General features: G+C 47.2%; 1 protein-coding gene and 1 long non-coding RNA gene across 5 annotated transcripts in view; one reads left to right on the top strand and one right to left on the bottom strand.

The window, feature by feature from the left end:
* The window catches only part of aatk (apoptosis associated tyrosine kinase), a 172271-nt gene that overhangs the window by 145631 nt on the left and 4124 nt on the right, over positions 1-22516 (bottom strand). For all 4 annotated transcript variants that reach the window (XM_033044227.1, XM_033044228.1, XM_033044230.1 and 1 more), the window contains exon 2: positions 3980-4006. In XM_033044227.1, the coding sequence (XP_032900118.1) occupies positions 3980-4006 (27 nt within the window). The remainder of the gene's footprint in view (positions 1-3979; positions 4007-22516) is intronic.
* Positions 1245-21235, top strand: LOC116987916. The gene is made up of 3 exons (XR_004415826.1): positions 1245-1255; positions 4563-4569; positions 21061-21235. It is a non-coding gene; the product is annotated as an uncharacterized LOC116987916 (long non-coding RNA).

Below are 22516 nucleotides of genomic sequence, written 5' to 3'. Positions count from 1 at the left end.
CAAATAGGTAACATTTTGGGTTGAGATCCTTCATCAGATTCAGCGATGTCACCTATTCCTTTTCACCAGGGATGCTGCCTGACCCGCTGAGTTACTCCGGCACTTTGTGTCTATCTTCTGTTCTTCCTTGTGCCTGTAATCGTCACATTGTCTGGTGGGACTGCTGCCTGCAAGAGTCACACCTCGCCCATCTAAAGGTGAGCGGAGGTGGGATCCCAGCCAGGCAGACTTGTATCCTATTGCAAGGTTAACAAAATGAAAAGAATGAAAGTTGCTTAAGTTACACAGTTGTTGGAAAGGACTGTTGAGGATTGAAGCTGTGGGGGAGAAACGTTCAAAGCTGAAGGTGTCGTGTTTCTGCTGCGCTAACAAGAGAACTGTCAAGGGAAGAGATTGGACTGAACGTGGACTGAACAACAAAGCGTGCCGGCAAAAATATCAACAAATCCTTTGGCCTCCCACCACCAATGAACGAACAGATTGGCAGGTTGACCATGAAGAAGAACATGGGCGGCACGGTGGCGCTGTGGTAGAATCTCGCCTTCATAACGAGAGGAGTAGAGTTTAGGAGCTAAGAGGTCTTTCTGTAGTTGTGCAGGGGCCTAATGAGACCGCACCTAGAGTATTGTGCGCAGTTTTGGTCTCCAAATTTGAGGAAGGGCATTCTTGCTATTGAGGGAGTGCAGCGTGGGTTCACCAGGTTAATTCCTGGGATGGCGGGACTGACATGTGATGAAAGAATGGGTCGTTTGGGCTTGTATTCACTGGGATTTATAAAGATGAGAGGATATCTTATAGAAACATATACAATTATTAAAGGATTGAACAGGGTAGATGCAGGAAACATGCTCCTCATGTTGGGAGAGTCCAGAACCTGGGGTCACAGTTTAAGAATAAGGGGAAGGCCATTTAGGACTGAGATGGGGAAAAAAAAATTTTCACGCGGAGGGTTGTGAATCTGCGGAATTCTCTGCCGCGGAGGGCAGTGGAGGCCAATTCACTGGATGTTTTCAAGAGAGAGTTAGATTTAGGTCTTAGGGCTAAGGAAATGAGGAGAAGGAAGGATGATTGTGGATGATCAGTCATGATCATATTGAATGGTGGTGCTGGCTCGAGGGGCCGAATGGCCTCCTCCTGCACTGCTTGTCTATGTTTCTATGTTTCTATGAATTGCTGCCTTACAGTGCCAGAGACCCTAGTTCAATCCTGACTATGGTGCTGTCTGTAAGAGTTTGTACGTTCTCCCTGTGAAGGCGTGGGTTTTCCCCGGGTGCTCCGGTTTCCTCCCACACTCCAAAGACGTACAGGTTTGTAGGTTAATTGACTTGGTTAAATTGTAAAATGGTCCCGTGTGTGTCCATGTAGATTAGCGTTAGTGTACGGGGATCACAGGTTGGCACCAACTTGGTGGGCCGAAGGGCCTGTTTCAGCGCTGTATCTCTAAACTAAACTGAATGAAGTCAGTGACAAATGTATGCTACCATCCTCCCACAACCCAACTACACTCCACAACGGCAACCAAAGATTTTCAATTTGACCAGACCCATTAACTGAGACAAATTAATAAATCTTTTATATTATAATTGAAGGCCCCTTAAAATAACAGGACACAAAGTGCTGGAGTAACTCAGCAGGTCAGGCAGCATCTCTGGAGAATGTGGATAGGTGACGTTTTGGGTTGTTACCATTCTTCAGACTAGTCGGACTTTACCTTGCACTAATCGCTATAGCCTTTATCCTGTATCTGTACACTGTGGGTGGCATGGTTCATGTTCATAAGTGATAGGAGCAGAATTAGGCCATTCGGCCCATCAAGTCTACTCCGCCATTCAATCATGGCGGATCTATCTCTCCCTCTTAACTCTATTCTCCTGCCTTCTCCCTTCTCCCCATAACCTCTGACACCCGTACTAATCAAGAATCTATCTATCTCTGCCTTAAATATATCCATTGTTTGACTCCCTCTAGCCTCTACAGGTGCACAGTAGAGAGCATGCTGACCAGTTGCATCGTGGCTTGGTTCGGCAACTTGAGCGCCCAGGAGCGGAAAAGACTACAAAAAGTAGTAAACCCTGCCCAGTCCATCATCGGCTCTGACCTCCCTACCATCGAGGGGATCTATCGCAGTCGCTGCCTCAAAAAGGCTGGCAGCATCATCAAGGACCCACACCATCCTGGCCACACACTCATCTCCCCGCTACCTTCAGGTAGAAGGTACAGGAGCCTGAAGACTGCAACGTCCAGGTTCAGAAATAGCTACTTCCCCACAGCCATCAGGCTATTAAACTCAACCTAAACAAATCTCTGAACACTTAATAGACCATTATCTGTTTATTTGCACTTTATCTGCTTATTTATTGATGTGTGTATATATTTATATAATGGTGTATGGCCACACTGATCTGTTCTGTATTTATGCCTACTGTATTCTGTTGTGCTGAAGCAAAGCAAGAATTTCATTGTCCTATCTGGGACACATGACAATAAACTCTCTTGACTTGACTTGACTTGACTTGACTTGACTTGATTTGGCCTCCACAGCCCTCTGAGGCATGATTGTTATCAGGGATAGTCTTTTCAATGGCTAGATAGCACGCAACTAAAACGTTTTTCACTGTGACAATAAACTAAACATCCAGAGTTGAGGAAGATAAGTCAGAACCGGCACTGAAGAGACCTTTTGTTCTTCTGAATACAACAGGTGTCGAGCAGCCAACTTTCACCACTGGTTACCAAAGATCCTATAGCGAGCAAGATAGTCCACTCGACGAAAAAGACGTAGTACGGCCATGGGCAGATTCATGGGTAATTTTCGGCCCCATTTCAGTAACCAGCTTCCGTCTCCGCACCAAAGATCCCATAGCGGAGCAAAGATACTAGTACGGAGACGGAAGCCGGTTACGGAAACATCCTCGTAAAAATAAAAGTTATTTGGTAAAAATCTTCTCATTTTCAGAATTATAATTTATTAACACAAACTGTTCAGATTACACTGCGAGTCGGGTCGGGTTGGGTCGGGTTACTGAAATGGATGAAAAAAAGGCCCATGTTCTGTTCCGTTGCGTACTAGAAGGAGTGGTCTATCCTGCTCCGCTATAGGATTTTTGCTGGTTACATGGCAGATAAAACTCAATGCAAACCCTTCTGAACAAGTGTGGCTTTCAACCAGGGCAGGTAAGCCGGTTTCTTCCACACTGGCCACACTCTACCGACTCATGCCAAACTACAAGGCAAGATTCATCCCAATTCCCTGGGACTCGCGAAGAATCAGGAATCATATCTACCGACCTCATCGGACTTAAAGGGAAGATAAAAGTGTGACAGGATCTTAAATTAAACTTCTCGGGCTCAACGTGACAATGACAGGAAGTCGATGGTTTCAATGGGAAATAGCAGACATCGATTTGGTTGAAAATAAATATATTTTGTTTTGGCCTTAAGACTTTACAATGCGTCTAATACAGCTGTGTGGGTAATAGTTCCAACTGTGTGGGTCAAAGGTTTGGAATAATTTCCCGATTAGATGTCGTAAACATGAGTGTGTTTGGTGAGGGGAGGGTTCAGTTTGGTTTAGAGTCTGTGCCGACTGTACACATGTTCTATCCTACATTATAGACAATAGACAATAGGTGCAGGAGTAGGCCATTCGGCCCTTCGAGCCAGCACCGCCATTCAATGTGATCACGGCTGATCATCCACAATCAGTACCCCGTTCCTGCCTTCTCCCCATATCCCCTGACTCCGCTATCTCTAAGAGCGCTATCTAGCTCTCTCTTGAAAGTATCCTGAGAACCTGCCTCCACCGCCCTCTGAGGTAGAGAATTCCACAAACTCACAACTCTCTGGGTGGAACAACTCAAAGCAATTGTGCAAATATGTGGGCTGGGAAGTTTCCACTCGTATACAAAACAAATGTACCGCTATTTCCAACGTTTCACATGGATATTCTGCTTCAATGAGAAAGGCATTGTGTACTCACCACCTCTCTGACCTGAAGTCCAGTGGCCTGCCCCCATCACGAATGCAAAAGAAAGAAAATAAGTCATATTAGCATTATGATTTGCACAGTTTCTATTTTATCAGTCTGAAGACGGTTCCTGTCCCGAAATGTCATCTATCCATGTTCTCCAGGATTGCTGCCTGACCCTCTGAGTTGCTCCTGCATTTTGCATCTTTCCTTGGTAAACCAGCATCTGGTTCCTTGTTTCAATGTTCTTCTATTATATCGGGCATGTTCACAAATCCAGGACAAGAATGGACGGGAAAGGTTTCGAGGGTTTGATAGTCGGACTATATTGTCTTTGATCAGACTTTACTGGCTTTATGTGTAGGGCGGAACTGCAGATGCTGGTTGAAACCAAAAATGCCCACAAAATGCTTGAGTAACTCTAGTTTAGTTTAGTTTAGTTTGGTCTGGTGACACATCGTGAGAAGCAGGCCCTTCAGCCCATCGACCCCCCGCCGGCCAGCAATCGCCCATACACTAGTTCTATCCGACAAACCTGCACGTCTTTAATGTGGTAGGAAACCTGAGCACCTGGTGAAAACCCACGCGCTCGCAGGGAGAAGGTACAAACTCTGTGCAGACAGCAACTTAAATCCTTCTGCTTCCCCATCAACTTAACCTGGATCTTTGACCAAGCTTTTAGCATCAGGATTAAGATCTCAAGAAGTTCTGTGTTCAATTTTATGTGAAAGGATCTACAAAGCAGCTCGGAACAATCTTCTGTCTTAACGACATTCCATGAATATGATTACACATGGGCCAAAGTGTACCTCTAATTCCTTCTGGTTAACAACACTGGACCAGAATGTCCCAACATTGCTCTCTCAGTTCTTCTGATTTTATTGCACCCTCTATGAAATTGATCTAAAACTGTCTTAATAAAATGCTTCTTAACTCCAGTCGCAACACTTCAACTTGTTACAGCACCTCTTAGCTGCGCTGTTAAAAGTTGTCATCTTCATGACAACTCCGTCACAAAGTATACTGTAGGACCAAGCTCACTCTCAGACGATGATGGCATCTTCCAACAGTAACTGAGATATCCAGTAGGGTTCAAATCTTTTTGTCTTCAGCTGATGAAAACAGAAATCAAAGACAAAGTGATGGAGTAACTCAGCGGGTCAGGCAGCATCTGTCGAGGGAATGGACATGTGACTTTTTTGGGTCGGGACTCTTCTTCAGACTGATTGTAGTAGGGCGGAGAGGGCTGGAAAAGAGAGGTGAGGACAGGACAATGCCCCCACACACTCCTCGTACCATGCCAACCATCCATCACCCATTCACACTAGATTCACGTCATCCCGCTTTCCCACATTGTCTCCGCTATTTTTGTTAATACTAACTTAGAGTCACAGAGTCATGCAGTGTGGAATCAGGCCCTTTGGTAGGGTTGCCAACTTTCTCACTCCTAAATAAGGGGCAAAAGGTCAAAACACGGGACAAATTCCTGACGGCAATTCATTGACCAACTCGACCGTGGCTGGGTGAATGGTGAGTTGGCCCTGGTGCTGGACTGCACACAAAGACCAGCCGGCGGGCCAGCTGAGGAGTTTTGGCCCGGGGCCGCGCGTCTGCATCTGCGTCTCTAAAGTTGATCAATTTCCCTCCTGGAATAAATAAAGTTCTATCGTATGGTATCAAATCGTTTGGCCCATATCCCTCTAAACATGTCCAATTCATGTACCTGTCCAAATGTTTCTTAAACGTTGTGATAATACCTGCCTCAACTACCTCAACTACTGGCTGCTCGTTCCATACACCCACCACCCTCTGTGTGAAAAGGGTAAGGGCCTGTCCCACTGTACGAGCTAATTCAAGAGTCCTCCCGAGTTTCCCCTGATTCAAACTCGGAGAATTACGGTAATGGCCGCTCGTAGGTACCCGGGGCTCTCGTGGACATTTTTCAACATGTTGAAAAATCTTCACGAGCTTACCGCATTTCCCGAGTACCTGCCGTTAACGTTACGAGCCGCTAAGAGACGTCCCGAGCTCCGAGGTACCCGCTACGTACATTCTACGTACTTACCACGAGTTTGATTTTTTTTTAAACTCGGGAGAGCTCTTGGGTAAACTCGTACAGTGGGACAGGCCCTTTATCACTCGGGTTCTATTCCTCTAGTCCTCGATTGCCTTACTCTGGGCAAGAGACTGAGCTATTCCTCTCATGATTTTGCACACCTCTATAAGATCACCCCTCCTCACCAAGGAATAGAGCCCCAGCCTGCTCAACCTCTCCCTAAAGCTCAAGGCCCTTGAGTACTGGCAACATCCTCGTGAATCTTCTCTGCCCCCTTTCCAGCTTGACTAATGGGGCATTTTTAACACTAAAAACACTAAAAATAAAATTGGGTGCTTTTAATACTAAAGATCGGAGAAAAGATCCTGAATTGAAATAACAGTGAAAAATAGAAAGTCCAAGGTCTAATCCCTCTTGGTAGTTGCTGCAGCTTAAAGAGCCTCATTCTGTGAATATTATTAATCTGTCCTTTAGTAAGCGATGACCAGCCCTCCTTAACATGCATTCCTTGACACTGCAGTGGAATAAAGTGCGTCTCTGCGTGACCCTCAGTAATCCTCTCACGCTGCGATAGGTTAAAGGTCACACCCTGGCAGAATGCCGACATACTCCACGTACAAAGCCTTGATGAAGTTAATAAAGAGCAAGAACTGCTGCATTCCGTTGATCGCAGGTGGCAGGTTCGCCACAGATTCAGTGGGTGATTCGATTTTTCTTTCCTTACAGTCATAGAGTCATAGACCGTGGAAACAGGCCCTTTGGCCCGACTTGCCCACACCGACCAACGTGTCCCAACTACACTAGTCCCATCTGCCTGCGTTTGGCCCGTATCCCTCTAAACCTGTTCTATCCAAGTACAATAGACAATAGACAATAGTAAATAGGTGCAGGAGTAGGCCATTCGGCCCTTCGAGCCAGCACCGCCATTCATTGTGATCATGGCTGATCAACCACAATCAGTACCCCGTACCTGCCTTCTGCCCATAACCCTTGACTCCGCTATCTTTAAGAGCTCTCTCTAATAGCCCTGTCCCACGGTACGAGTTCATTCCAAGAGCTCTCCCGAGTTTAAAAAAAATCAAACTCGTGGTAAGCACGGAGAATGAACGTAGCGGGTACGTCAGAGCTCGGGGACGTCTCTGAGCGCTAACGGCAGGTACTTGGGAAGACTCGCTAACGGCAGGTAAGCACGGGAAGACTCGTGAAGATTTTTCAACATGATGAAAAATGTGACATAGAACAAGGCGGTATGTTGGCCGCGTGGACGCGGTGGGTGGATGGGCTAAAAAAAGATTACCCAAGGTCTAGAGAGTGTTATCTCCAGAGATGCTGTCTGACCAAACTGAGTTACTCCAGTTTCTCCAGAGATTCCGTCTGACCCGCTGAGTTAATCCAGATTTGCATATCTTTCATTTGTTCTAAAGCTCTCTATATCACTGTCAATATCTCTCAACCCAATATTTCTCGACCCGAAACGTCACGTATTCCTTTTCTCCAGAGATGCTGTCCGAACCGCTGAGTCACCCCAGCTTTTTGTGTCTATTATCTGCCCCCATATTGTCCGCCTCGTGCGAGCTGAGGGAATCTTCGTTCAGTCGATGCTGAGATGATGTACACCGTACACGAGCTGCTGAACCCACGATGAACACCCCTCCAGTTCTTTTCCTTCTCGCTCCCACGATGTGTCGCAGCTGGTGTGAAACTCAGTCTCTGCTGAGTGGCCACCTGCCACCTCAGTCACACCCGTGTTGATCATCCAAACACCTTGCCAGCTGGTGCCATCTCTGCCCTGCGGAGGAGCCGCAGAAGAGCGTGCCATTCTAAATGTCATGAAGGCACAAGGACCTGCAGATGCTGGTTTACCAAAGGAAAAAGCACAAAGTGCTGGAGTAACTCAGCGGTCGGGCAACTCCTCTGGAGAACATGGGTAGGTGATGATTTGGGATGGGTCCCTGCTTCGGTCCGCAGTTTGAACGTCACTTATGCATGACCCGTGTCCTCCAGAGATGCTGGTTTCAGGTCGAGACCCTTCTTCAGACTGATGTCAGGGGAGTGGGCAGTACAGAGATAAAATGTAGTCAGAGACCTTAAGACTGGTGGGAGAACTGGGAAGGGGGAGGGGATGGAGAGAGAGGGAAAGCAAGGGCTACTTGAAGCTAGAGAAGTCAATGTTCATACCGCTGGGGTGTAAACTACCCAAGCGAAATATGAGGTGAATACAAAAGTGTGTATAGTGAGTATATGCATATATACACACATAGGTGTTTCTACATATACGTATACTTATATGTACACACACACAAAGTATAATAGTGCAAAGACAAAAACAATTCCCCAGTCCCCCTGTCCCACGGTACGAGTTCATTCCAAGACCATTAAAAAAAATCAAACTCGTGGTAAGCACGGAGAATGAACGTAGCGGGTACGTCAGAGCTCGGGGACGTCTCTTAGCGGCTCGTAACGCTAACGGCAGGTACTCGGGAAGACTCGCTAACAGCAGGTAGGCACGGGAAGACTCATGATGATTTTTCAACATGTTGAAAAATGTCCACCTTAGCCCTGAGTACCGACGAGTGGCCATTACCGTAAATCTCCGAGTTCGAATCAGGGCAAACTCGGGAGAACTCTTGGAATGAACTTGTACCGTGGGACAGGGGTTTAAGTGGTTTGAAGCTATTTGGAGGTTGAATTGTTTACAAGAGGTGAAAAGGAGAGAAACGGGTGTTGTATACAGGGAGTGAATTTGCTAGAGCGGGAAGGGGAGAGGGGAAAGAGGGGGGTTTAATGAGGAGTGAGTGACTCGGGGTTGGGGATGTGTGTATGAAGGAGAGGAAGTTGGACTTATAGGACTTGATATGACAATCCCTAATATAATTGGCACCTTCTTACAATCTTGAGTGGGGGGGGGGGGTAGGGGTAAAGACTTCATTGGGGTCATCAGGTGGGCACTCTCCTTCCTTGGTGTTTCGTTGATAGGCCCACGACACCTCCAGTGGGCTCAACAGCAACACCTGGTGTCCCAGGTGTGCTCCCCTCCGTGTTACCCCTCTTGCTGGTCATCTTGCAGCCCAGTTGGAGTCCCTTCCTCTTCAGCCACAGCCAGTTGCTGCTTCGCTCGGCAGCCTCTGACAGCGACCTGACGTCTTGCCGGAAGCCCTGTCCTCCAACTCCCATTCCCTTCAGGAGTTTGGTTGTTGACATGGCTACAAATCCTCTACAACCAACCTCTACAGGGAGCACCTGGGTACACTAGCCGTGTTGTTCTGCCTCGGCTGCTAAGTCTGAATACTTAAGTCATTTGCGTTCATGCGCCTCCCAAGATACAGTTAACTCCACGATGTACAAAGGACAACATTTGTGTGCATCGGGGTGGGGGTGGGGCAGGGTTAGTGCTGATGCCTCAAGAGCCGACCACGGGTGCTATCTGCACGGAGTTCGCACGTTCTCCCCGTGACAGCGTGGGTTTTCTCCGGGTGCTCCGGTTTCCTTCCCACATTCCAAAGACTTACAGGTGTGTAGGCTAATCGGCTCCGGTCAAAATTGTAAATTGTCCCTAGTGTGTTGGTGGGATGGTGCTAGTGATCTCTGGTCGGAGGGGACTGGGTGGGGACGAAGGGCCTGCTTGCGCGCTGTGCCTCGAAACCCAGGTTCGATCCTGACCTCGGCCGCTCCCTTTACGGAGTTGGCGTGTTCTCCCCATGGCCACGTGGTTTATCCCCTCCTGTGTTAGCCCGCATACCAATGCCATATTGCGAGGCTGAATGCCGGCATTCAGGTGCCCCTTATTGTACGAGGGGATAAAGAAAGGGAACGGATGCACTTGTAATAAGTCGCAAGATCTCTTTGTCGCGATGTTAGTACACGTGACCATTAAGTATGCTTGACTCTCTCTTGCAGAAATAAGGAGGAGGAAAATGGGACTCTTGGAATTGCTCTACCAGGAGATAGCACGAACACGATGGGTCGAATGGCTGCCTTGTGCTCTATATTAAGAAATCAACGTTGGGATATTTGTGCTTGCTAAGAGAAGTGTCACAATCCCACGACTGCTGTCAATATTTAGCGTTCCCCAAGGTAGTCATGGCAGGTGGTTTATGGATGTACAACTCAGGTTTCTGTGAAATACACAGACTATAAATCTCCCTGACAATCCAAAGTTTGATTTAACAAGGTCTACATGAGTAAAACGCAAAGTGCTGGAGCAACTCAGCAGATCAGGCAACTGCAGATGCTGGTTTAAACAAAAGATAGACACAGAATGCTGAAGCAACTCAGCGGGACAGGCAGCATCTCTGGAGAGAAGAAGCAGATGAAATGTGTAGGAAGGAACTGCAGATGCTGGTTTAAACCGAAGATAGACAGACAAAATGTGCAGAAGGGTCTCGACCCGAAACGTCATTTCTCTCCAGAGATATTGCCTGTCCCATTGAGTTAATCCAGCATTTAAGAAGGAACTACAGATGCTGGAAAATTGAAGGTAGACAAAAGTGCTGGAGAAATTCAGCGGGTGCAGCAGTATCTATGGAGCGAAAGAAATAGGCAACGTTTCGGGCCAAAACCCCACTTCAGACAGCATTTAATCCAGCATTTTGTGTCTATCTTTTTTAATTTAATTTAGTTTAGAGATGCAGCGTGGAAACAGGCCCTTCGGCCCACCGAGTCTGCACCGAACACCGATCCCCGCACACTAAGGACAATTTACAATTTTACCAAGCCAATTCGTGTGTAAACTTGTTCGTCTTTGGAGCGTAGGAGGGAACCGGTGCTCCAGGTGACAACCCACACAGGTCGCAGGGAGAAACATACAGACTCCGTACAGACAGCACCCACAGTCAGGATCGAACCCACGTCTCTGGCGCTGTGAGGCAGCAACTCTAGCGCTGCGCCACCGTGCATGTGGAGGGAATGGACAAGTTTCGGGTCGGGACCCTTCTTCAGACTGAATGAAGACTTCGGGTCTAACTGAGTTCCCAATGGCGTTTGAAGCAATATTTACGATCTGGTCCACAAACTAATTTTGCGTAAATTCTGGTCACTTTCTCACTGCATAAAGTAATAGAAACATAGAAACATAGAAATTAGGTGCAGGAGTAGGCCATTCGGCCCTTCGAGCCTGCACCATTCGCCATTCAATAATCTCCTAACATGAATATTTCAAAACATAAGTGATTTTAAATTGGGGAAAAAAACATTTAATTTTTTTTTCTCAGCTCCAGCTGCGCAAGTGGTTTTAATCTTTATTTAATTTTCTGCATAATGTCTTAAGTGTGCATTCACAATTCATTCCTGCTTTGAACATTACACGATACTGACCTCAACTAACAACTCCTATGGACTATCTTTGGTTGCACTAAGGTCTTTGGGATTTCTGCATTGTACTGCAGTTATTAAATTATTGATTTTTTTGTGTTATTATATATTATATGTTTAGTTTAGTTTAGAGATACAGCGTGGGAACAGGCCCTTCGGCCCATTGAGTCTGCACCTACCAGCGATCTCCATACACTAGCACTATCCTAGACACTAGGGACATTTAACATTTTTACCGAAGCCAATTCGCCGACAAACCTGGAGTGTGGGAGGAAACCAGAGCACCCAGAGAAAACCCACGCAGGTCACGGGGAGAATGTACAAACTCCATACAGACAGCGCCCGTGGTCAGGATCGAACCCGGGAAGCAGCAACTCTACCAGCTGCGCCCTGTGCCGTCATATGTGCTGACCACAGATTACTGAAATTGTTACTTGCAGCAGCATAACAGGCCTGTAAACACAATACACAGAGATAACACCTGGTGGCACAGTGGCACAGCGGTGGAATTGCTGCAAAAACATACGCGATCGTGTGGGTTTTCACCGGGTGCTCCGGTTTCCTTCCAAAGACGTGCAGGCTTGTTGGTTGATTTGCTTCGGTAAAATTGTAAATTGTCCCTTGTGTGTAGGATAGCGCTAGTGTACGGGGGGGATCGCTGGTGGGCTGGTGGGCTGGTGGGCTGGAACTCGGTAGGCCGAAAGGCCTTTACCCGCGCCTGTCCAAGCAACTCCCACAGAATGCAGTGAGATACACACAGTGAGATACACACCTCATACACAATTCACAGAACCACAAGCAAGCTTTGAATAGTGAATGGTTAAATAATATTTTATATACGGGCTAACAAACCAGACGTTAAAAGTGGAATAATGAAGCCTTGGGAATTATTCCAATGCCATTAAACACTACAACCTCAAAATAGGCTCCGAAATAAATAGACTTGGGAACATGATTTTTGACTTTGTACTATTATTTCTATTTATTAGCCTGTTTTTTTATATACACTGAATTTCGTTATTCCATTTTGGGATATAAGACAATAAAACAGCTGAGCTTATTGTCACATGGACTGAGTTAGAGTGAAAAGCTTTGGTTGCGTGCTACCCAGTCGGCAGAAAGACAGTATGTGATTACAATCGAACCGTTTACAGGGTACAGATACATGATAATGGAATAACGTTTAGTGCAAGGTGAACACAGCAAAGTCCGATCAAGGATAGTCCAAGGGTCACCAATCAGGTAGATAGTAGCTCACGCCTGCTCTCTGGTTGAGGTAAAATGGTTCAGTTGCCTGATAACAGCTGGGAAGAAACTGTCCCTGAATCTGGAGGTGTGCGTTTTCACACTTCTATACCTTTTTCATGACTCTTAAGGCAGCAATCTAGTCAGGAAATTCAGATCACATCGCTAAAGCGGGGGAAGGTAAATTCAAGAGGTGCGTCTCGCTTGCAAGCAAGTAGTGTGGCATGGTGGAGCAGTGGTAGAGTTCCTGCCTTACAGCTCCAGAGACCTGGGTTTGATCCTGACTACGGGTGCTGTCTGTACGGAGTTTATGCATTCTCCCTGTGACCGCTTCACCACTATAACTAAAGGGCCTGTCCCACTTTCATGCCCTAATTCACGACCTTTTTTACACGTGGACATTTTTCATCAGGCTAGAAAAACGCCCCGACCTACTTGATGCCACGAGTACCTACGACTGGCATCACGACCTACCTACGACCTACCTATGACCTCCTACGACCTTGTGACGACCATGCTGCGAGTATGAGTCAAGGGCAAACTCGGCAGAGGCCGTGAATTAGGTCGTGAAGGTGGGACAGGGCCTTTAGCATGACATAATTACATACTCTAGTGGGCTGGGAGATTGCAACCTTCACGTGGTCCACCCTGTTTCGACGAATGCAATCAACCTGGCGTGCACAACCAAATATGATCAAATAGAACAAGTTGTCCCGCAACTTTAGGCTGTGCACGCCATAACGCAAGAACAAGACATACTCTAGTAGCTTGGTTCATAGTAAAACCTCACGAGAAACGTTTGCTGTGCGAATCCAGTCTAAAATGACGTTGGATCGTCTTGCCTCCATCATCATCACTGTGAACGCGCTGCCAGGGGTGGTGGTGGAGGCAGATACGATAGTGGAGTTTAAGAGGGCCTTAGATGGCCACTTGGATCTGCAGGGAATGGAGGGATATGGATCACGTGCAGGAGGATGGGATTAGTTGAAGTAGGTATGTACGGCACAGACATTGTGGGCTGAAGGGCCTGGGTCTCTAAAGTCTAAAGTCTGAACCAGGCAGTGGAAAGACAATATTTAATTATAATTGAGCCATAATGTATTAATGTGCCAACTTAATGCCAAGATAAATTAATTTAATCTGCATGAACACGATTTATATCCCTCCATCCCCCGTAAATCCACGCCCCTGTCTAAAAGCCTCTTAAACACCACTATCGTATCTGCCTCCATCACCACCCATGGCAGCGAGTTCCACGCACCCACCACCCGCGGTATAAAAAAAACTCGCTCTACACATCACCTTTAAATTTGACCCCTTTCATCTTCATGCTATGACCTCTAGTTTAGTTTAGTTCAGAGATACCACGCGAAAACAGGCCCTTCGGCCCACTGAGTCCGAACCGACCAGCGATCCCCGCACACTAACAATATCCCACACACTCTAGGGACAATTTTACATTTACACCAAGGCAAGTAACCTATATACCTGCACGTCTTTGGAGTGTGGGAGGAAACAGAAGATCTCGGAGAAAACCCACGTGGTCACTGGGGAAAAACGTACAATCTCCGTACAGACAAGCACCCGTTATCAGGATCGAACCCGTGTCTCTGGCATTGTAAAGGGCCTGTCCCACGTGGCGATTTTTTCGGCGACTGCCGGCGTCATTGACTGACGTGTCAGGGTCGCCGAAAGGTTTTGAACATTGCGAAGTCCAGCGGCGACAATAAAAATGTTGCGGCACTTGAGGAAGCACCGCGCGTCAATACGTCATCACGCCGCGTCACGCCCCGTCACTGCCGCGGCTTTCTCGGCGGCCTGATACGTCAGTCAATGATGCCGGCAGTCGCCGAAAAAATCGCCACGTGGGACAGGCCCTTAAGGCAGCAACTCTACCGCTGCACCACCGTGCTGCCCTAATGGTCTTTGACAATTCCACCCTTTAGGAAAAGGTACGACTGGCTGCCCTGTCTATACCTCAGAGTTTTATATACTTCTATCACGTTTCCCCTTAATGTCCGACAATCCAGAGAACACAATCCTAACCTGACCTAAACTCATTTTACAACTAAAGGGCCTGCCCATGAGCATGCGATTGCATGCGGCAAGCACGACCAAACCGGAAGAGATGGCCACGCGGGGGCCACGCGGAGGTCGAGTGATCCCGTACAAGTTGACGTGAAGTTCGAGCGAAGATCGCGGGAAGTTCGTGCTAGGCGGGCTGATGCCGCGCGGAATTTTTGGACGGCGTCAGTTTTTCGGAGCCTCGCGTAATTTCGGGACCAGCTCCGCACAACTCCTTACGGCTCCGGCGATCAAAGTGGGACCGGCCCCGCGAGGCCGTACGGCTCAAGCGACCACGTTAGGTCGCGCTTGCCGCATGCAGTCGCATGCTCGTGGGACAGGCCCTTAATACTCTTGCATCCAGGCAACATTCTGTTAAACCTCTTCTGCACCCTCTCCAAAGCCTCCACGTCCTTCCTGCAATGGAGCAACCGCAAAATGCATGCAATACTCCAAATGCGGCTTAACCACAGTCTTATAACTAATACCCAGTGTGGGTATTAGACAATATGGGTAATGTGGAGAAGGCAGCAGACTGGGGTTGTGAGGGAAAGATAGATCAGCCATGACTGAATGGCAGTGCAGGCCTAATTCTGCTCCGAGAACCTATAAAGCTGCATCATGACCTCCTGACTCTTTTACTCAATGCTTGGTGCCTGATCTGATAAACTTCAAGTAAACAAACAGCTGCAAAGAATGTGGGATTCGGGTTTGTAATGAGGACTCATTGGCAGACCTGGGGTGCAGAATTTTCTGGCTTAACTGATAACAAAGACAATGCCCATCTTCTGGTCCCTCGAGACAAAATCTAGTAAATGGCTCCCATTGAAAACTCTGTTACTGTGTCTTTCAACTCAGATACGAGATGAGTGAGTGATGAGATAGTCAATACTCTGGTGGTTATGGTGCCATAAATTGTGAGCCGAACACCTTAGAATTTCCACATTCCCAGATGACATTGTTTATCTTAATCCAAGAGGTGCCTTCACTATGTTATTGTATCCAATCTGATTCCTTAAGTCCCATGGTGACGCTGTGGGCAGATTTGCTGCCTCACAGCGCCAGAGACCCGGGTTCGATCCTGACTGCAGGTGCTGCCTGGACCGAGTTTGCATGTTCTCCCTATGACCTCCGTGGGTTTTCTCCGGGTGCTCTGGTTTCCTCCCACACTCCAAAGATTGCAGGTTTGTAGGTTAATTAGCTTCTGTGAGTCGCCCCTAGTACTTACAGAGAGGGAACAGGCTCTTTGGCCCAACGTACCCACGCCGACCAACTGGACAAGCTAGATGCAGGAAAAATGTTCCCAATGTTGGGCGAGTCCAGAACCAAGGGACACAGTCTTAGAATAAAGGGGAGGCCATTTAAGGCTGAGATGAGAAAAAACTTTTTCACCCAGAGAGTTGTGAATTTGTGGAATTCCCTGCCACAGAGGGCATTGGAGGCCAAATCACCGGATGGATTTAAGAGAGAGTTATATGGAGCTCTAGGGGCTAGTGGAATCAAGGAATATGGGGAGAAGGCAGGCACGGGTTATTGATTGGGGACGATCAGCCATGATCACAATGAATGGCGGTGCTGACTTGAAGTGCCGAATGGCCTCCTCCTGCACCTATTTTCTATGTTTCTATGTTTCTATGCCCCACACCTACACTAGTCCCACCTGTCTACATTTGGCCCATATCACTCTAAACCTATCCTATCTATGTACCTGTCTAAATGTTTCTTAAATATAGCACCTGCCTCAACTACCACCTCCGGCAGCTCTTATCATACACCCGCCACCCTTTGTGTAAAAATTTTCATATTAACTTCAGAGGAAATCTTTTCCCCTTAACCTTAACCCTATGATTCCCCTACTCTGTGCATTTACCTGATCTATTCCTCTCACGATTTTGTACACTATAAGATCAATACTCATCCTCCAAACAATAAAGTCTCCCGGTCTGTAGGGTAGAACTGGTGATTGTGGTCGGCAGGGGCATGGCGGGCCGAAGGGCCTGTTTCCACGCAGTGCCTCTAGACTAAACGAAAGTAAATAATCAAACGATATTCCTGCTTCAAACCCCAACCTGCATGGAGAAACCTGGCTGCCTCTCGCCGAGACATCAGGTCAGTGGCAGAAAGTAAACATTTACAAATAATTTGGGGCCAGATTTCTTGCCTTGGATTTGGATGAAAGAGTAAAATTTAAGCTCTCCCTCGAGACGGCCGATCTTGAGCTTTTCCTCCCTGCCAATGTTACCTCAAGGCAATCACGGATTAATAAATATATTGATTAAAAATGTTTACTAAGCTTTTTATTTGCAGCGACACAAAAGACTACAGATGATGGAGACTGCCGGGTGATCTCAGCGGGTCGGGCAGCATCCATGGAGGCACTGAGTTGGTTGGTTCATCGGTTATAGGAGCAGAATTTGTCCAATCAAGTCTACTCCGCCACTCAAGCATGGCTGATCTATCTTTCCCTCTCAACTCCATTGTCCTGCCTTCTCCCCATAACTCCTGACACCCACTGATTAGCTTGGCGCAGAGACCCGGGTTCGATCCTGACTAAGGGGCGCTGTCTGTACAGAGTTTGTACGTTCTCCCCGTCACCAGCGTTGTATCTCCGGTTTCCTCGGTATCGTTGTAAATTGTCCCTCGGGTAGTGCTAGTGTGCGGGGATCGCTGGTCGGCACGGACTTGGTGGGCCAAAGGGCCTGTTTCGCTAATCTAATCAAGAATCTGTCAATCTCCACCTTAAAAATCCATTGACTTGGTCTCCACAGCCGTCTGTGGCAATGAATTCCACAGATTCACCTCCCTCTGACTAAAGACATTCTTCCTCATCACCTTTCTAAAGGTACGTCCTTTCATTCTGAAGCTGTGGCCTCTGGTCCTAGACTCTCCCACTAGTGGAAATATCTTTACAGCCACTCTATTCCGGCCTCTCACTATTTGGTAAGTTTCCATGAGGTTCTTCCCTCCCCCCTTTGATGTTTCGGGTCGAAACTCTGCATCAGGTCTTGAAGCATCCAGACCCAAAACATTAATCATCGATTTGCCTCCGCAGATGCTGCCTGATCCACTGAGATCTTCCAGCGTTTTTTTGGTTGTTGCTGCATTTGCATCTATTTTTTTTCACATATCAGCCAAATTGATAATTGTGGCTATACCCATCATGCCTGATGCAGAAGCCTGGTTTTATATTGGAGGTCGAAATTACATTTTATTGGTCTCTTTAAATTTGGCACCAAATGTTTGTCTGGTCAGCTTTTTTTGTTTCGGAGATTCAATATACAGGATTAGGAAAAGCAACGGAAAAAAACCATCTGAAGATCCACACATTATAACATAGAACAATAAAGTACAGGAGCAGGCCCTTCGGCCCACAGTGTTTGTGCCAACCACGATGTCAAGTTAAAGTAATCTCATCTGCCTGCACTTGATCCACATCCCTCCATTTCCCCGCATATCCATGTGCATTTAAGTCTCTTAAACCAGCATCTGCAGTTCCTTCCTCCACTGTGGCTCCACCCGTAACGTCACCCATTCCTTCTCTCCAGAGATGCTGCCTGTCCCGCTGAGTTACTCCAGCATTTTGTGTCTATCTGGTCTTTGACATTTCCACCCTCGAAGAAAGATTCTGACTGTCTACCCTGTCTAAGCCCCTCATTGCCTGCACCTGCCTATTCTCTCGGAAGCGGTAGATTTTCCAAGAGTTATCAGGCATCTATCAACAACTAGAGAGCGATCCTGTGCTACTATCTACCTCATTGGAGACCCTCAGACTATCTTTAATCAGAGGTAGACAAAAATGCTGGAGAAACTCAGCGGGTGCAGCAGCATCTATGGAGCGAAGGAAATAGGCAACGTTTCGGGTCAAAACCCTTCTTCAGACTTTAATCAGACTTTATCTTACACTAACCGTTATTCCTTTCATCATGTTTCTGTACATCGTGGACGGCTCGATTGTAATCATGTTTAGTTTAGAGAAGCAGGGAGGAAACAGGCCCTTTGGCCCACCTAGTCCGTGCCGACCAGCGGTCCCCATGCACAAACACTATCCTTTCACACTAAGGATAATTTACACTTTTTACCAAAGCCAATTCACCTACAAACCTGCACGTGTTTGGAGTGTGGGAGGAAACTGCAGCACCCACGGAAAACCCACGCGGTCACGGGGAGAACGTACAAATTCCCTACAGGCAAAATCCGTGGTCAGGATGGAACCCGGATATCAGGTGCTGCAAGGCAGCAACTCTACCGCTGTGCCACCCAATGATATTGTCTTTCCGCTGACTGGTTAGTATGCAACAAATGCTTTTCACTGTACCTCGGTACACGTGGCAATAAACTAAACTAAATTAGCTCTTCTGAATAACCAATTGAGCAGAGCCCTTAAGCTGAACACATTTAATGTACGGTAGACAAACATGCTGGAGAAACTCAGCGGGTGCAGCAGCATCTATGGAACGAAGGAAATAGGCAACGTTTCGAGCCAAAACCTTTCTTCAGACTGATGTAGGGTGGGGGGTGGGGGGAGAAGAAAGGAGAAAGGAAGAGGAGGAGCCAGAGGGCTGAGGGAGAGCTGAGAAGGGGAGGAGACAGCAAGGGCTACCGGAAATTGGAGAAGTCAATGTTTAAGCCGCTAGGGTGCAGACTGCCCAAGTGGAATATGAGGTGCTGCTCCTCCAATTTCCGGTGGTGCTCACTCTGGCCATGGAGGAGGCCCAGGACAGAAAGGTCGGATTCGGAATGGGAGGGAGAGATGAAGTGCTGAGCCACAGGGAGATCGGGTTGGTTAGGCGGACCGAGCGGAGGTGTTCGGCGAAACGATCGCCAAGCCTACGCTTGGTCTCACCGCTGTAGATCAGCTGACATCTAGAGCAGCTGATGCAATAGATGAGGTTGGAGGAGGTGCAACTGGACCTTGTGCCTATAACCTTGTACTCTGCCCAGCAGCTTGAAGCATCCATCCTCAACGGACTGCTCAGTAATAGAGAATGGAGACGGGTAGGACCGCCAACAAGACTACTGGCACTTGTGGCACAGCTCCAGAACACACATACTATTGCAAATCAATACACCTTTCTCTCCTCCTGGCTAGTTATAGACCAGCCCAAGAATTCCTGATGGACATTTGAAAGGATAAAGCAGACCTACCATAAAAGGAGACGAGATGGATAAGAAAGGTCAAGAGCTGGCAAACAGGCCCTTCGGCCCAACTCATACATGCTGTCCAAGATCCCCCCATCTAAGCTAGTTCCATTTACCCGCGTTGATATCCCTTATCTCCCCTAAACTTGATCCCTAATAGAGGCCCATATCCTCCTAAACCTTTCCTATCCATGTACCTGTCCAGGTGTCTTTTAAATACTGCCTCCAACTACCTCCTCTGGCAGCTCGTTCCATATACCCACTGCCCTCCAAATCACGTACAAAATCATTCGACGAATAGATCAGGTAAACACTCAAGGGCCTATCCCACTTGGGCGACATTTGCGCGTAATTTACGCAACATAATTTACGCGTCACGAAGCACGACGCGCGCATGGTGCGTGGTGACGTAAGCAGTGAGGCACGGTCTCGCGCGGTGCCCCGGGATTTTGGGATGTACAAAATCTTTGCGCGCCATCTGCGTGAGGCGCAAATGACGCCCAAGTGTGACAGGCCCTTCACTCATTAACCCAGAGTGGGGGAATCGAGGACCAGAGGACATGCAGTGCCCACCGTAATGTTTGGGACAAAGACCCGTAATTTATTTATTTGCCTCTCTACTCCCCAATTTGAGATTTGTAATAGAAAAAAAAAATCACCTGTGGTTAAAGTGCACATTGTCAGATTTTATTAAAGGCCATTTTTATACATTTTGGTTTCACCATGTAGCAATTACAGCTGTGTTAACACATAGTCCCCCCATTTCTGATCTGTTGGACAGGTATTTGGGGATTTTTCTTTATTATAGAGAAAATTCTTCTGTGATGTGGGGCAAATGAGGGGGGGAAAGGAACTTGCTTAGATGGGGCATCTTGATCAGCATGGCCGTGTTGGGCCGAAGGGCCTGTTTCTGGACTGTATGACTATATGCTTTCCCACTGCGTCATCATGAAGCGGTTCTAAAGCTACAGACAGAGCAGTCGGATTTGTCATCGTTTTTTTTTTAAATAACCATTTTTCCTCACATCTCAAACCTTACGAGTCAATTTAGCACAGTCGTTGTCAAAACTCTTTCAAAGATGAGGTATTCCAAATTAGAAATTGGTTAACACTCACAATTAAGCAGAAGACTGATCACTGTCACGAGTCCTAATGGTGAGATCATTTCTAATATCACCTTTTTTCAGAAATCAGCTTCCAGATTAAGAAACTTTTCTGAGGTTGCAAACTATTTCTTGACAGCATTATGTAAAATCACATAACAGTTGAGTGTTTTCAGAACAACAGACAGCCAACCATGTCATCTCTGGGTGCCCGCTCTACCACCCACCAAATGGAGCTGTGTCAGGGCCTGGCAGACAATGACGTCAACAGAGACAACAACCATGCTGCTTCAACACCCGGCTTGAGATCTAACTATTCCTTTGGTTTATGTTTCATTCGCAAGAAGAAGAAGAAGAAGAAGAAGAAGAAGAAGAAGAAGACATAACAATTACAATAGTTTTCAAGTAGTCATCTACATCAATGGATAGAATCATCAGTTTGGTGCGGCACGATGGCACAGCGGTAGAGTTACTGCCTCACAGCGCCAGAGACCCGGGTTCGATTTTGATTACGGGCGCTGTCGGTATGGAGTTCTCCCTGTGATCATGTGGGATGCTCCAGTCCCCTCCCACACCACAAAGACGTGCAGGTTTGTAAGTTCATTGTCTTTGGTTAAAAAAAAAAGGAGCTAATTGTCCCTAGTGTGTAGGATAGAGCTAGTGTACGGGGTGATCGCTGGTCGGCGCGCACTTGATGGGCAGAAGGGCCTGTTTCCGCGTTGTATCTCTAATGTCTACAATCGATCCATACACAAGTACAACGAGAAGAATATCAGAATGTAGAATATAGATTTCTCCATCACTGATCCACATTGACATCCTACTATTATTTTCAGGTCTCCTTTTAAGTGACGTGATTGCTCATTTCTTTCTGCTCCATGTTCATTTCACCACGGGCCGGCACGCTGGCGCAGCGGCAGAGTTGCTGTCTTCCAGTGCTCTCAGCGCCAGAGACCCGGGTTCGATCCTGACTACGGCTGCTGCCTGCACGGAGTTTGTACCTCATGGGTTTTCACTGAGATCTTCGGTCTCCTCCCACACTCCAAAGACCTACAGGTTTGTAGGTTAATTGGCTTGGTATGAATGTAAAATTGTCCCTTGTGCGTGTCGGATAGTTTAGTTTAGAGGTACAGCAAGGAAACAGGCCGTTTGGCCCATCGAGTCCGCATCGACCAGCGATACCCGCACATTAACACTATCTACATATACTAAGGACAATTTACATCTATACCAAGCCAAATAACCTACAAACTTGTATGTCTTCAGAGTGTGGGAGGAAACCGAAGATCTCGGAAAAAACCCAAGCAGGTCACGGGGAGAATGTATAAACTCCGTGCAGACGGCACCCGTGGTCAGGATTGAACCCAGGACCAGGGCTCTGGCGCTGTAAGGCAGAAACTCTACCGCTGGACCATCGTGTTAATATCCGGGGATCGCTGGTCGGTGTGGACTCGGTGGGCCAAAGGGTGCTGTATCTCAAACTCATCCACATAAAATCCCACAATCTCCACTATTTCCAGGGGGTTTTTCTCTGTTTAGTTTCTGTGCCATTTTCCAATATAATTGTTCACGTGGCAAGGGTGTTTTATTGTCAAATGTCCCGAAACAGAGCAATGAAACTCTTACTTACAG

The sequence above is a fragment of the Amblyraja radiata genome, chromosome 26 (assembly GCF_010909765.2).
Source record: "Amblyraja radiata isolate CabotCenter1 chromosome 26, sAmbRad1.1.pri, whole genome shotgun sequence".
In the NCBI taxonomy this organism is placed as follows: Eukaryota; Metazoa; Chordata; class Chondrichthyes; order Rajiformes; family Rajidae; genus Amblyraja; species Amblyraja radiata.
This window is presented reverse-complemented; position numbering and strand designations above follow the sequence as displayed.